The 12,762-nt window shown below is 54.7% G+C and overlaps 1 protein-coding gene across 1 annotated transcript; it reads left to right on the top strand.

Annotated features, from left to right (window-relative positions):
• Positions 1-64: 64 nt before the first annotated feature.
• Positions 65-12,545, top strand: MED25 (mediator complex subunit 25). Its single transcript, XM_068177858.1, has 4 exons — positions 65-230; positions 3,319-3,364; positions 6,581-6,705; positions 12,425-12,545. Exons 1-4 carry the CDS (start codon positions 97-99, stop codon positions 12,525-12,527), a joined length of 408 nt encoding a protein of 135 aa, XP_068033959.1. The 5' UTR covers positions 65-96; the 3' UTR covers positions 12,528-12,545.
• Positions 12,546-12,762: the final 217 nt, after the last annotated feature.

Below are 12,762 nucleotides of genomic sequence, written 5' to 3'. Positions count from 1 at the left end.
ATTGCGTCCGGGGCTCACGGCCATGTTGTTGTCGTTCCTCTCCCCCGTCCCCCGGCAGGAGCCTCCCGGTTCCCCCCTCCCCGGCGGCGAGGGGCCATGGTCGTGCCCGCGCTGGAAGGCCCCGCCCCCCCCGCTATGGTGGCCGACGTGGTGTTCGTGATCGAGGGCACGGCCAACCTCGGGCCCTACTTCGAGGCCTTGCGCAAGCACTACCTGCTGCCCGCCATCGAGTGAGCAGCGCTAATTAGCGCCTTAATTAGCTCCGTGATTAACGGGACCCCGCCCCTTATTCATTAACGGGACCCCGCCCCTGATTCATTACCGGGACCCCGCCCCCAGCGCTGCCTGCTGCCCGCCATCGAGTGAGCAGCGCTAATTAGCGCCTTAATTAGCTCCGTAATTAATGGGACCCCTCTCCTAATGAACTAGTGTGACCCCGCCCCATTAATAATGGACCCCGCCCCTTATTCATTAACGGGACCCCGCCCCTAATTCATTAGCGGGGCCCCGCCCCCAGCGCTGCCTGCTGCCCGCCATCGAGTGAGCAGCGCTAATTAGCGCCTTAATTAGCTCAGTAATTGACGAGACTCCGCCCCTAATGAACTAATTGGACCCCGCCCCTAATTAGCTAAATGGACCCCGCCCCTAATTAGCTAATGGGACCCCCGCCCCTAATTAGCTAATGGACCCCGCCCCTGATTAATTAATGGACCCCGCCCCCAGCGCTGCCTGCTGCCCGCCATCGAGTGAGCAGCGCTAATTAGCGTCTTAATTAGCTCCGTAATTAATGGGAGCCCTCCCCTAATGAACTAATGGGACCCCGCCCCTTATTCATTAACGGGACCCCGCCCCCAGCGCTGCCTGCTGCCCGCCATCGAGTGAGCAGCGCTAATTAGCGCCTTAATTAGCTCCGTAATTAACGGGACTCCGCCCCTAATGAACTAATGGGACCCCGCCCCATTCATAATGGACCTCGCCCCCAGCGCTGCCTGCTGCCCGCCATCGAGTGGGCAGCGCTAATTAGTGCCTTAATTAGCTCACTAATTAATGAGATCCTTTCCCCTAATGAACTAATGGGACCCCGCCCCATTAATAATGGGACCCCGCCCCTGATTAATTAATGGACCCCGCCCCCAGTGCTGCCTGCTGCCCGCCATCGAGTGAGCAGCGCTAATTAGCGCCTTAATTAGCTCCGTAATTAACGGGACCCCTCCCCTAATGAACTAGTGGGACCCCGCCCCTAATTAATTAACGGGACCCCGCCCCTAATTAATTAACGGGACCCCGCCCCTGATTAATTAATGGTCCACTCCCCCAGCGCTGCCTGCTACCCGCCATCGAGTGAGCAGCTCTAATTAGCTCCTTAATTAGCTCCGTAATTAACGGGACTCCGCTCCTAATTAGCTAATGGGACCCCGCCCCTAATTAGCTAATGGGACCCCACCCCTGATTAATTAACGGGACCCCGCCCCCAGCGCTGCCTGCTGCCCGCCATCGAGCGAGCAGCGCTAATTAGCGCCTTAATTAGCTCAGTAATTAACGGGACTCCGCCCCTAATGAACTAATGGGACCCCGCCCCTGATTAATAATGGGACCCCGCCCCTAATTAGCTAATGGACCCCGCCCCTGATTAATTAATGGACCCCGCCCCCAGCGCTGCCTGCTGCCCGCCATCGAGTGAGCAGCGCTAATTAGCGCCTTAATTAGCTCAGTAATTAATGAGATCCCTCCCCTCATGAACTAATGGGACCCCGCCCCATTAATAATGGGACCCCGCCCCTAATTCATTACCGGGACCACGCCCCCAGCGCTGCCTGCTGCCCGCCATCGAGTGAGCAGCGCTAATTAGCGCCTTAATTAGCTCACTAATTGACGGGACCCCTCTCCTAATGAACTAATGGGACCCCGCCTCTAATTAGCTAATGGACCCCACCCCTGATTAACTAACGGGACCCCGCCCCATTAATAACAGGACCCCGCCCTTAATTAATTCATTACCGGGACCCCGCCCCCAACGCTGCCTGCTGCCCGCCATCGAGTGAGCAGCGCTAATTAGCGCCTAAATTAGCTCCGTAATTAACGGGACTCCGCCCCTAATGAACTAATGGGACCCCGCCCCTTATTCATTAACGGGACCCCGCCCCTGATTCATTACCGGGACCCCGCCCCCAGCGCTGCCTGCTGCCCGCCATCGAGTGAGCAGCGCTAATTAGCGCCTTAATTAGCTCCGTAATTAACGGGACTCCTCCTCTAATGAACTAATGGGACCCCGCCCTTGATTAATAATGAGACCCCACCCCTAATTAGCTAACGGGACCCCGCCCCTGATTAATTAGCGGGGCCCCGCCCCCAGCGCTGCCTGCTGCCCGCCATCGAGTGAGGAGACCCCGCCCTTAATTAATTCATTAATTAACGGGACCCCTCCCCAATTAATTAACGGGACCCCGCAAAAAAAAATATCAAGACCCCCCCCAAAACCCCCCCACATCCTGTCAGGACCCCCCAAAACTGCCCCAGAGACCCCAGAGACCCCCAGAGATCCCCAGAGACCCCCCAAAACTGCCCCAGGACCCCCCAGAACTGCCCCAGGACCCCCCAAGACTGCCCCAGGACCCCCCAAAACTGCCCCAGAGACCCCCAGAGACCCCCCAAAACTGCCCCAGAGCCCCCAGAGACCCCCAGAGACCCCCCAAGACTGCCCCAGGACCCCCCAAAACTGCCCCAGAGACCCCCAGAGACCCCCAAAACTGCCCCAGGACCCCCCAAAACCACCCAGGACCCCCCAAAACTGCCCCAGAGACCCCAGAGACCCGCAGGACCCCCCATATCCCCCCAAAACCCCCCAGGACCCCCCAAAACTGCCCCAGAGACCCCCAGGACCCCCCAAAACTGCCCCAGGACCCCCCAAAACTGCCCCAGAGACCCCCAGGACCCCCCAAAACTGCCCCAGGACCCCCCAAAACTGCCCCAGAGACCCCCAGGACCCCCCAAATCCCCCCCAAAACTGCCCCAGAGACCCCCAGGACCCCCAGAGATCCCCAGAGACCCCCCAGGACCCCCCCAAAACCACCCAGGACCCCCCAAAACTGCCCCAGAGACCCCCAGGACCCCCCAAACCACCCAGGACCCCCCAAATCCCCTCAATTCCCCCCAGGACCCCCCAAAACTGCCCCAGAGACCCCCAGGACCCCCCAAATCCCCCCGCAAAACCATCCAGGACCCCCAGAGACCCCCCCAAATCCCCTCAATTCCCCCCCCAAACCCCCCAGGACCCCCCAAGTCCCCCAAGGGCCGACCCCCGCCCCGCTGTGTCCCCAGGTATTTCAACGGGGGCCCCCCCGCAGAGACCGACTTCGGGGGAGACGTGAGTGGGGCAGGGATCGGGGAGGGATCGGGGAGGGATCGGGGCAGGGATCGGGGAGGGATCGGGGCAGGGATCGGGAAGGGATCGGGAGGGATCGGGGCAGGGATCGGGGCAGGGATCAGGGAGGGATCAGGGAGGGATCGGAGCGGGATCGGGGCAGGGATCGGGGAGGGATCGGAGCGGGATCGGGGAGGGATCGGGGCAGGGATCGGGGCAGGGATCAGGGAGGGATCGGAGCGGGATCGGGGCAGGGATCGGGGCAGGGATCGGGCAGGGATCGGGGAGGGATCGGGGCAGGGATCGGGGCGGGATCGAGGAGGGATCGAGGAGGGATCGGGGAGGGATCGGGCAGGGATCGGGGAGGGATCGGGGCAGGGATCGGGGAGGGATCGGGGCAGGGATCGGGGCAGGGATCGGGAAGGGATCGGGGAGGGATCGGGGCAGGGATCGGGGAGGGATCGGGGAGGGATCGGGGAGGGATCGGGGCAGGGATTGGGGAAGGATCGGGGCAGGGATCGGGCAGGGATCAGGGAGGGATCGTGGAGGGATCGGGGCAGGGATCGGGGAGGGATCGGGGAGGGATCGGGGCAGGGATCGGGGCGGGATCGGGGAGGGATCGGGGAGGGATCGGGGCAGGGATTGGGGAAGGATCGGGGCAGGGATCGGGCAGGGATCGGGGAGGGATCGGGGAGGGATCGGGGAGGGATCGGGGAGGGATCGGGGCAGGGATCGGGGAGGGATCGGGGAGGGATCGGGGCAGGGATCGGGGAGGGATTGGGGAGGGATCGGGGCAGGGATCGGGGCAGGGATCGGGGAGGGATCGGGGCAGGGATCGGGGAGGGATCGGGCAGGGATCGGGGAAGGATCGGGAAGGGATGGGGGCAGGGATCGGGGAGGGATCAGGGAGGGATCGGGGCAGGGATTGGGGCAGGGATCGGGGAGGGATCGGGGCAGGGATCGGGGAAGGATCGGGCAGGGATCGGGGCAGGGATCGGGGAGGGATCGGGGCAGGGATCGGGGAGGGATTGGGGCAGGGATCGGGGCAGGGATCGGGGCAGGGATCGGGGCAGGGATCGGGCAGGGATCGGGGCAGGGATCAGGGAGGGATCGGGGCAGGGATCGGGGCGGGATCGGGGAAGGATCGGGGCAGGGATCGGGGCGGGATCGGGGAGGGATCGGGCAGGGATCGGGGAGGGATCGGGAAGGGATGGGGGAGGGATCGGGGAGGGATCGGGCAGGGATCGGGGAGGGATCGGGAAGGGATGGGGGAGGGATCGGGGAGGGATTGGGGCAGGGATCGGGGCAGGGATCGGGAAGGGATCGGGGCAGGGATCGGGGAGGGATCGGGGAGGGATCGGGGCAGGGATCGGGGAGGGATCGGGGAGGGATCGGGGCAGGGATTGGGGAGGGATCGGGGCAGGGATCGGGGCGGGATCGGGGAGGGATCGGGGAAGGGATCGGGGAGGGATCGGGGAAGGATCGGGGAAGGGATCGGGGCAGGGATCGGGGAGGGATCGGGGCAGGGATCGGGGCAGGGATCGGGGAGGGATCGGGGCAGGCATCGGGGAAGGGATCGGGGCGGGATCGGGCAGGGATCGGGCAGGGATCGGGCAGGGATCGGGGCAGGGATCGGGGAGGGATCGGGAGGGATCGGGGAAGGATCGGGGAGGGATCGGGGAGGGATCGGGGCAGGGATCGGGGAGGGATCGGGGCGGGATCGGGGAAGGATCGGGGAAGGATCGGGGAAGGGATCGGGGCGGGATCGGGGAGGGATCGGGGCAGGGATCGGGAGGGATCGGGGCAGGGATCGGGAGGGATCGGGGAAGGATTGGGGAGGGATCGGGGCAGGGATTGGGGCAGGGATCGGGAAGGGATCGGGAGGGATCGGGGAGGGATCGGGAGGGATCGGGGCAGGGATCGGGAGGGATCGGGGCAGGGATCGGGGCAGGGATCGGGAAGGGATCGGGAGGGATCGGGGAGGGATCGGGAGGGATCGGGGCAGGGATCAGGGAGGGATCGGGGAGGGATCGGGCAGGGATCGGGGAGGGATCGGGGCGGGGATCGGGGAGGGATCGGGGAGGGATCGGGAAGGGATGGGGGAGGGATCGGGGAGGGATTGGGGCAGGGATCGGGGCAGGGATCGGGAAGGGATCGGGGCAGGGATCGGGGCAGGGATTGGGGAGGGATCGGGGCAGGGATCGGGGCGGGATCGGGGAGGGATCGGGGAAGGGATCGGGGAGGGATCGGGGAAGGATCGGGGAAGGGATCGGGGCAGGGATCGGGGAGGGATCGGGGCAGGGATCGGGGCAGGGATCGGGGAGGGATCGGGCAGGGATCGGGCAGGGATCGGGCAGGGATCGGGGCAGGGATCGGGGAGGGATCGGGAGGGATCGGGGAAGGATCGGGGCGGGATCGGGGAGGGATCGGGGCAGGGATCGGGGAGGGATCGGGGAAGGATCGGGGAAGGGATCGGGGCGGGATCGGGGAGGGATCGGGGCAGGGATCGGGAGGGATCGGGGCAGGGATCGGGAGGGATCGGGGAAGGATCGGGGAGGGATCGGGGCAGGGGGGGGGGGGGGGGGGGGATTGGGGCGGGGATCGGGCAGGGATCGGGGCAGGGATCGGGAAGGGATCGGGAGGGATCGGGGCAGGGATCGGGGCAGGGATCGGGGAGGGATCGGGAGGGATCGGGGCAGGGATCAGGGAGGGATCGGGGAGGGATCAGGGAGGGATCGGGCAGGGATCGAGGCGGGATCGGGGCAGGGATCGGGGCGGGGCGAGGATTGGGCGGGGCGGGGCGAAGATTGGGGCTGGGTGGGGATTGTCCAGCCCAGTTGTTATTTAATTTCACTAATTAACAGCTAATTAACATCTCATTAATTAGTTTGGGGTTACCCCGTCTAGCCTGGTGGTTATTTAATTTGAGTTATTACATTCTGAATAATTCCTTAATTAACGTTTTATTAATTAATCAGTTTGGGGGCAGGCAGTACAGCCCGGTTGTTACTTAATTTTACTACTTAACAGCTAATTAACATCTCATTAATTAGTTTGGGGTTACCCAGTCCAGCCTGGTGGTTATTTAATTTGAGTTATTCCATTCCAAATAATCCCTTAATTAACATTTTGTTAATTAATCAGTTTGGGGGCAGGCAGTACAGCCCGGTTGTTATTTAATTTCACTAATTAGCAGCTAATTAACATCTCATTAATTAGTTTGGGGGCACCCAGTACAGCCTGGTGGTGTTCAACACGGTGGACTGCGCCCCCGAGTCGTACGTGCAGAGCCACGCGCCCACCAGCAGCGCCTGGGAGTTCCTGACCTGGCTGGACAGCATCCAGTGAGAAACGGGGCGAAAAACGGGGATTTGGGGAAAAAAATGGGGAAAAACGGGGATTTGGGGAAAAAACGGGGAAAAAATGGGAAAAAATGGGGGAAAACGGGGAAAAACGGGGAAAAAACAGGGAAAAACGGGGAATTTGGGGGAAAAACGGGGAAAAAATGGGGAAAAAATGGGCAGAAATGGGGAAAAAACGGGGAAAAATGGGCAGAAATTGGGAAAAATGGGGAAAAAACGGGGAAAAATGGGGAAAAAATGGGGGAAAATGGGCAGAAATGGGGAAAAAATGGGCAGAAATTGGGAAAAAAAGGGGAAAAAATGGGCAGAAATGGGGAAAAAACGGGGGGAAAATGGGCAGAAATGGGGAAAAAACGGGGGAAAATGGGCAGAAATGGGGAAAAATGGGGAAAAAAACGGGGAATTTGGGAAAAAAACGGGGAATTTGGGGGAAAAAAACGGGGAAAAAACGGGGAAAAAACGGGGAAAAACGGGGAAAAAACAGGGAAAAAACGGGGAATTTGGGGGAAAAACGGGGAAAAAATGGGGAAAAAATGGGCAGAAGTGGGGAAAAATGGGGAAAAAACGGGGAAAAAATGGGCAGAAATGGGGAAAAATGGGGAAAAAACGGGGAAAAGATGGGAATTTTGGTGGGAAAAACGGGAATTTTGGGTGAAAAGATGGGGATTTTGGGCAAAAGTGGGGAAAAGGGGAATTTGGGGGAAAAATGGGGAAAAAAGAGGGAAAAAATGGGCAGAAATGGGGAAAAACGGGGAAAAAATGGGCAGAAATGGGGAAAAAATGGGGGGAAAATAGGGAAAAGATGGGAATTTTGGTGGGAAAAATGGGGATTTTGGGCAAAAATGGGACAAAATTTGGGTAGAAACGGGGAAGAAATGGGGATTTTGGGGTGTCCCAGGGATCCCCAGCAGCAGCGCCTGGGAGTTCCTGACCTGGCTGGACAGCATCCAGTGAGAATCGGGGAGAAAAACGGGGATTTGGGGCAAAAATGGGGAAAAACGGGGAAAAAATGGGGGAAAAATGGGCAGAAATGGGGAAAAAATGGGCAGAAATGGGGAAAAAACGGGGAAAAAATGGGCAGAAATGGGCAAAAATGGGGAAAAAACGGGGAAAAAAAGGGGAAAAATGGGGAAAAAACGGGGAAAAAATGGGCAGAAATGGGGAAAAATGGGGAAAAAACGGGGGAAAAATGGGCAGAAATGGGGAAAAAATGGGCAGAAATGGGGAAAAACGGGGAAAAATGGGCAGAAATGGGGAAAAAACGGGGAAAAAATGGGCAGAAATGGGGAAAAAATGGGGGGAAAATAGGGAAAAGATGGGAATTTTGGTGGGAAAAATGGGGATTTTGGGCAAAAATGGGACAAAATTTGGGTAGAAACGGGGAAGAAATGGGGATTTTGGGGTGTCCCAGGGATCCCCAGCAGCAGCGCCTGGGAGTTCCTGACCTGGCTGGACAGCATCCAGTGAGAAACGGGGAGAAAAGCGGGGATTTTGGGAAAAAATGGGGAAAAACGGGGAATTTGGGGGAAAAACGGGGAAAAAACGGGGGAAAAACGGGGGAAAAATGGGCAGAAATGGGGAAAAAATGGGCAGAAATTGGGGAAAAAAGGGGAAAAATGGGCAGAAATGGGGAAAAAACAGGGAAAAAATGGGCAGAAATGGGGAAAAGATGGGAATTTTGGTGGGAAAATGGGGATTTTGGGGAAAAAATGGGATTTTGTTGAAAAAAATGGGGATTTTGGGGGAAAAAAACGGGAATTTTGGGTGAAAAGATGGGGATTTTGGGCAAAAATGGGACAAAATTTGGGTAGAAAAGGGGAAGAAATGGGGATTTTGGGGTGTCCCAGGGATCCCCAGCAGCAGCGCCTGGGAGTTCCTGACCTGGCTGGACAGCATCCAGTGAGAAACGGGGAGAAAAGCGGGGATTTGGGGCAAAAATGGGGAAAAACGGGGAAAAAATGGGGGGAAAAATGGGCAGAAATGGGGAAAAAATGGGCAGAAATGGGGAAAAAACGGGGAAAAAATGGGCAGAAATGGGCAAAAATGGGGAAAAAACGGGGAAAAAAAGGGGAAAAATGGGGAAAAAACGGGGAAAAAATGGGCAGAAATGGGGAAAAATGGGGAAAAAACGGGGGAAAAATGGGCAGAAATTGGGAAAAAAACAGGGAAAAAATGGGGAAAAGATGGGAATTTTGGTGGGAAAAACGGGAATTTTGGGTGAAAAGATGGGGATTTTGGGCAAAAGTGGGGAAAAAACGGGGATTTGGGGAAAAACGGGGAAAAAATGGGCAGAAATGGGGAAAAAACAGGGAAAAAATGGGCAGAAATGGGGAAAAAATGGGCAAAAAATGGGGAAAAGATGGAAAATTTGGTGGGGAAAATGGGGATTTGGGGGAAAAATGGGCAGAAATGGGGAAAAAATGGGGAAAAAATGGGCAGAAATGGGGAAAAAACGGGCAGAAATGGGGAAAAGATGGGGGAAAATAGGGAAAAGATGGGAATTTTGGTGGGGGAAAACGGGAATTTTGGGTGAAAAAATGGGGGAAAAATGGGCAGAAATGGGGAAAATGGGGAATTTGGGGGGAAAATGGGGAAAAAACGGGGAATTTGGGGGAAAACGGGGGAAAAACGGGGGAAAAATGGGCAGAAATGGGGAAAAAAACAGGGAAAAATGGGCAGAAATGGGGGAAAAATGGGGAAAAATGGGCAGAAATGGGGGAAAAATGGGAAAAAATGGGCAGAAATGGGGAAAAGATGGGGGAAAATGGGGAAAAGATGGGAATTTTGGTGGGAAAAATGGGAATTTTGGGTGAAAAAATGGGGGGAAAATGGGCAGAAATGGGGAAAAGATGGGGGAAAATTGGGAAAAGATGGGAATTTTGGTGGGAAAAACAGGAATCTTGGGTGAAAAAATGGGGAAAATGGGAAATTTGGAGGAAAAAATGGGGATTTTGGGCAAAAATTGAGAAAAACGGGAAATTTGGGGGGGGAAACGGGGATTTTGGGGGAAAAAACGGGGATTTTAGGCAGAAAAATGGACAGAAATGGGGAAAAGATGGGAATTTTGGTGGGAAAATGGGGATTTTGGGGGAAAAAAACGGGAATTTTGGGGGAAAAGATGGGGATTTTGGGCAAAAATGGGACAAAATTTGGGTAGAAAAGGGGAAGAAAATGGGGATTTTGGGGTGTCCCAGGGATCCCCAGCAGCAGCGCCTGGGAGTTCCTGACCTGGCTGGACAGCATCCAGTGAGAAACGGGGAGAAAAGCGGGGATTTGGGGCAAAAATGGGGAATTTGGGGAAAAATGGGGGAGAAACGGGGAATTTGGGAAAAAAACGGGGGAAAACGGGGAAAAACGGGGAAAAAACAGGGAAAAACGGGGAATTTGGGGGAAAAACGGGGAAAAAATGGGGAAAAAATGGGCAGAAATGGGGAAAAAAACGGGGAAAAATGGGCAGAAATTGGGAAACATGGGGAAAAAACGGGGAAAAATGGGGAAAAAATGGGGGAAAATGGGCAGAAATGGGGAAAAAATGGGCAGAAATTGGGAAAAAAAGGGGAAAAAATGGGCAGAAATGGGGAAAAAACGGGGGAAAAATGGGCAGAAATGGGGAAAAAACGGGGGAAAAATGGGCAGAAATGGGGAAAAAACGGGGGAAAAATGGGCAGAAATGGGAAAAAAACGGGGGAAAAATGGGCAGAAATGGGGAAAAATGGGGAAAAAACGGGGAATTTGGGAAAAAACGGGGAATTTGGGGGAAAAAAACGGGGAAAAAACGGGGAAAAACGGGGAAAAATGGGGAAAAAACGGGGAAAAAATGGGCAGAAATGGGGAAAAATGGGGAAAAAAACGGGGAAAAGATGGGAATTTTGGTGGGAAAAACGGGAATTTTGGGTGAAAAGATGGGGATTTTGGGCAAAAGTGGGGAAAAGGGGAATTTGGGGGAAAAATGGGGAAAAAACAGGGAAAAAATGGGCAGAAATGGGGAAAAAACGGGGAAAAAATGGGCAGAAATGGGGAAAAAATGGGGGGAAAATAGGGAAAAGATGGGAATTTTGGTGGGAAAAATGGGGATTTTGGGCAAAAATGGGACAAAATTTGGGTAGAAAAGGGGAAGAAATGGGGATTTTGGGGTGTCCCAGGGATCCCCAGCAGCAGCGCCTGGGAGTTCCTGACCTGGCTGGACAGCATCCAGTGAGAAACGGGGAGAAAAACGGGGATTTGGGGCAAAAATGGGGAATTTGGGGAAAAATGGGGGAGAAACGGGGAAAAAATGGGGAAAAATGGGCAGAAATGGGGAAAAAACGGGGAAAAATGGGCAGAAATGGGGGAAAAACGGGGGAGAAATGGGCAAAAATGGGGAAAAAACGGGGGAAAAAATGGGGAAAAAACGGGGAAAAAATGGGCAGAAATGGGGAAAAAACGGGGAAAAATGGGCAGAAATGGGGAAAAATGGGGAAAAAACGGGGAAAAAAAGGGGAAAAATGGGGAAAAAACGGGGAAAAAATGGGCAGAAATGGGCAAAAATGGGGAAAAAACGGGGAAAAATGGGCAGAAATTGGGAAAAAAACAGGGAAAAATGGCGAAAAGATGGGAATTTTGGTGGGAAAAAACGGGAATTTTGGGTGAAAAGATGGGGGTTTAGGGCAAAAATTGGGAAAAACGGGGAATTTGGGGAAAAAACGGGGAAAAACGGGGAAAAAACGGGGAAAAAACAGGGGAAAAGTGGGGAAAAATGGGGGGAAAATGGGGGAAAATGGGGAAAAGATGGGAATTTTGGTGGGAAAAACGGGAATTTTGGTGAAAAGATGGGGATTTTGGGCAAAAATGGGGAAAAACGGGAAATTTGGGGGAGAAAACGGGGATTTTTGGGGAAAAAATGGGGATTTTAGGCGGAAAAATGGGGGAAAAATGGGCAGAAATGGGGAAAAGATGGGGGAAATGGGGAAAAGATGGGAATTTTGGTGGGAAAAACAGGAATTTTGGGTGAAAAATGGGGATTTTGGGTAAAAAAAGGTGAAAAATGGGAATTTTGGGGGGAAAATAGGGGAAAAATGGGGAATAAAACGGGGATTTTTTGGGGAAAAATGGGAATTTTGGGAGAAAAACTGGGGATTTTGGGCAAAAAATGGGAAAAATGGGAATTTTAGGGGGAAAATAGGGGAAAAATGGGGAATAAAATGGGGATTTTTTGGGGAAAATGGTAATTTTGGGGGGAAAATAGGGGAAAATGGGGAATAAAATGGGCAATTTTGGGGGGAAAATGTGAATTTTGGGAGAAAAACTGGGGATTTTGGGCAAAAAATGGGAAAAATGGGAATTTTAGGGGGAAAATAGGGGAAAAATGGGGAATAAAATGGGAATTTTGGGAGACAAACTGGGTATTTTGGGCAAAAAAAAGGTGAAAATGGGAATTTTGGGGGGGAAAATGGGGAATAAAACGGGGATTTTTTGGGGAAAATGGGAATTTTGGAAGAAAAAATGGGGATTTTGGGTGGAAAAATGGGAATTTTGGGGGGAAAATAGGGGAAAAATGGGGACTAAAATGGGAATTTTTGGGGGGAAAAATTGGAAATTTGGTGGAAAAAATGGGGGGAAAACCCCAAAATGTTGGGGGTGAAGACCCCGGAGGGATTTTGGGGGGATTTTGGGGGGGATTTTGGGGTCGGAGCCCCCCAAAAAATGCCCAAAACGCCGGCAGGTTCGTGGGGGGCGGCGGCGAGAGCTGCAGCCTGATCGCCGAGGGGCTGAGCACCGCCCTGCAGCTCTTCGACGACTTCAAGAAAATGCGGGAGCAGATGTGAGCAGACGCAATTTGGGAATTTTGGGAATTTTTTGGGATTTTTTGGGATTTTTTGGAGGGGTTTTGGGGTGAATTTGGGGCATTTTTGAGGGATTTTTGAGGGATTTTTGGGGATTTTTGGGGGGGTTTTGGGGATTTAATTGGATTTTTCAGGGTTTTTTTGGAAGGTTTTTATGGGATTTGGGGATTTTTTTAGGAGTTTTTAGGGGATTTTTGGGTTTTTTGGGGGTTTTTTT

This window comes from Anomalospiza imberbis, unplaced genomic scaffold (assembly GCF_031753505.1).
Source record: "Anomalospiza imberbis isolate Cuckoo-Finch-1a 21T00152 unplaced genomic scaffold, ASM3175350v1 scaffold_1142, whole genome shotgun sequence".
Lineage (NCBI taxonomy): Eukaryota > Metazoa > Chordata > Aves > Passeriformes > Viduidae > Anomalospiza > Anomalospiza imberbis.
Note: the sequence above shows the minus strand (reverse complement) of the source record. Positions and strands in the feature narration are given on the sequence as shown.

Coding starts and splice junctions, on each gene's coding strand:
- MED25 (XM_068177858.1), top strand. CDS start 97: ATGGTCGTGCCCGCGCTGGAAGGCCCCGCCCCCCCCGCTATGGTGGCC. Junction 231..3,318: donor TACCTGCTGCCCGCCATCGA/GTGAGCAGCGCT, acceptor CTGTGTCCCCAG/GTATTTCAACGGGGGCCCCC. Junction 6,706..12,424: donor ACCTGGCTGGACAGCATCCA/GTGAGAAACGGG, acceptor AAACGCCGGCAG/GTTCGTGGGGGGCGGCGGCG.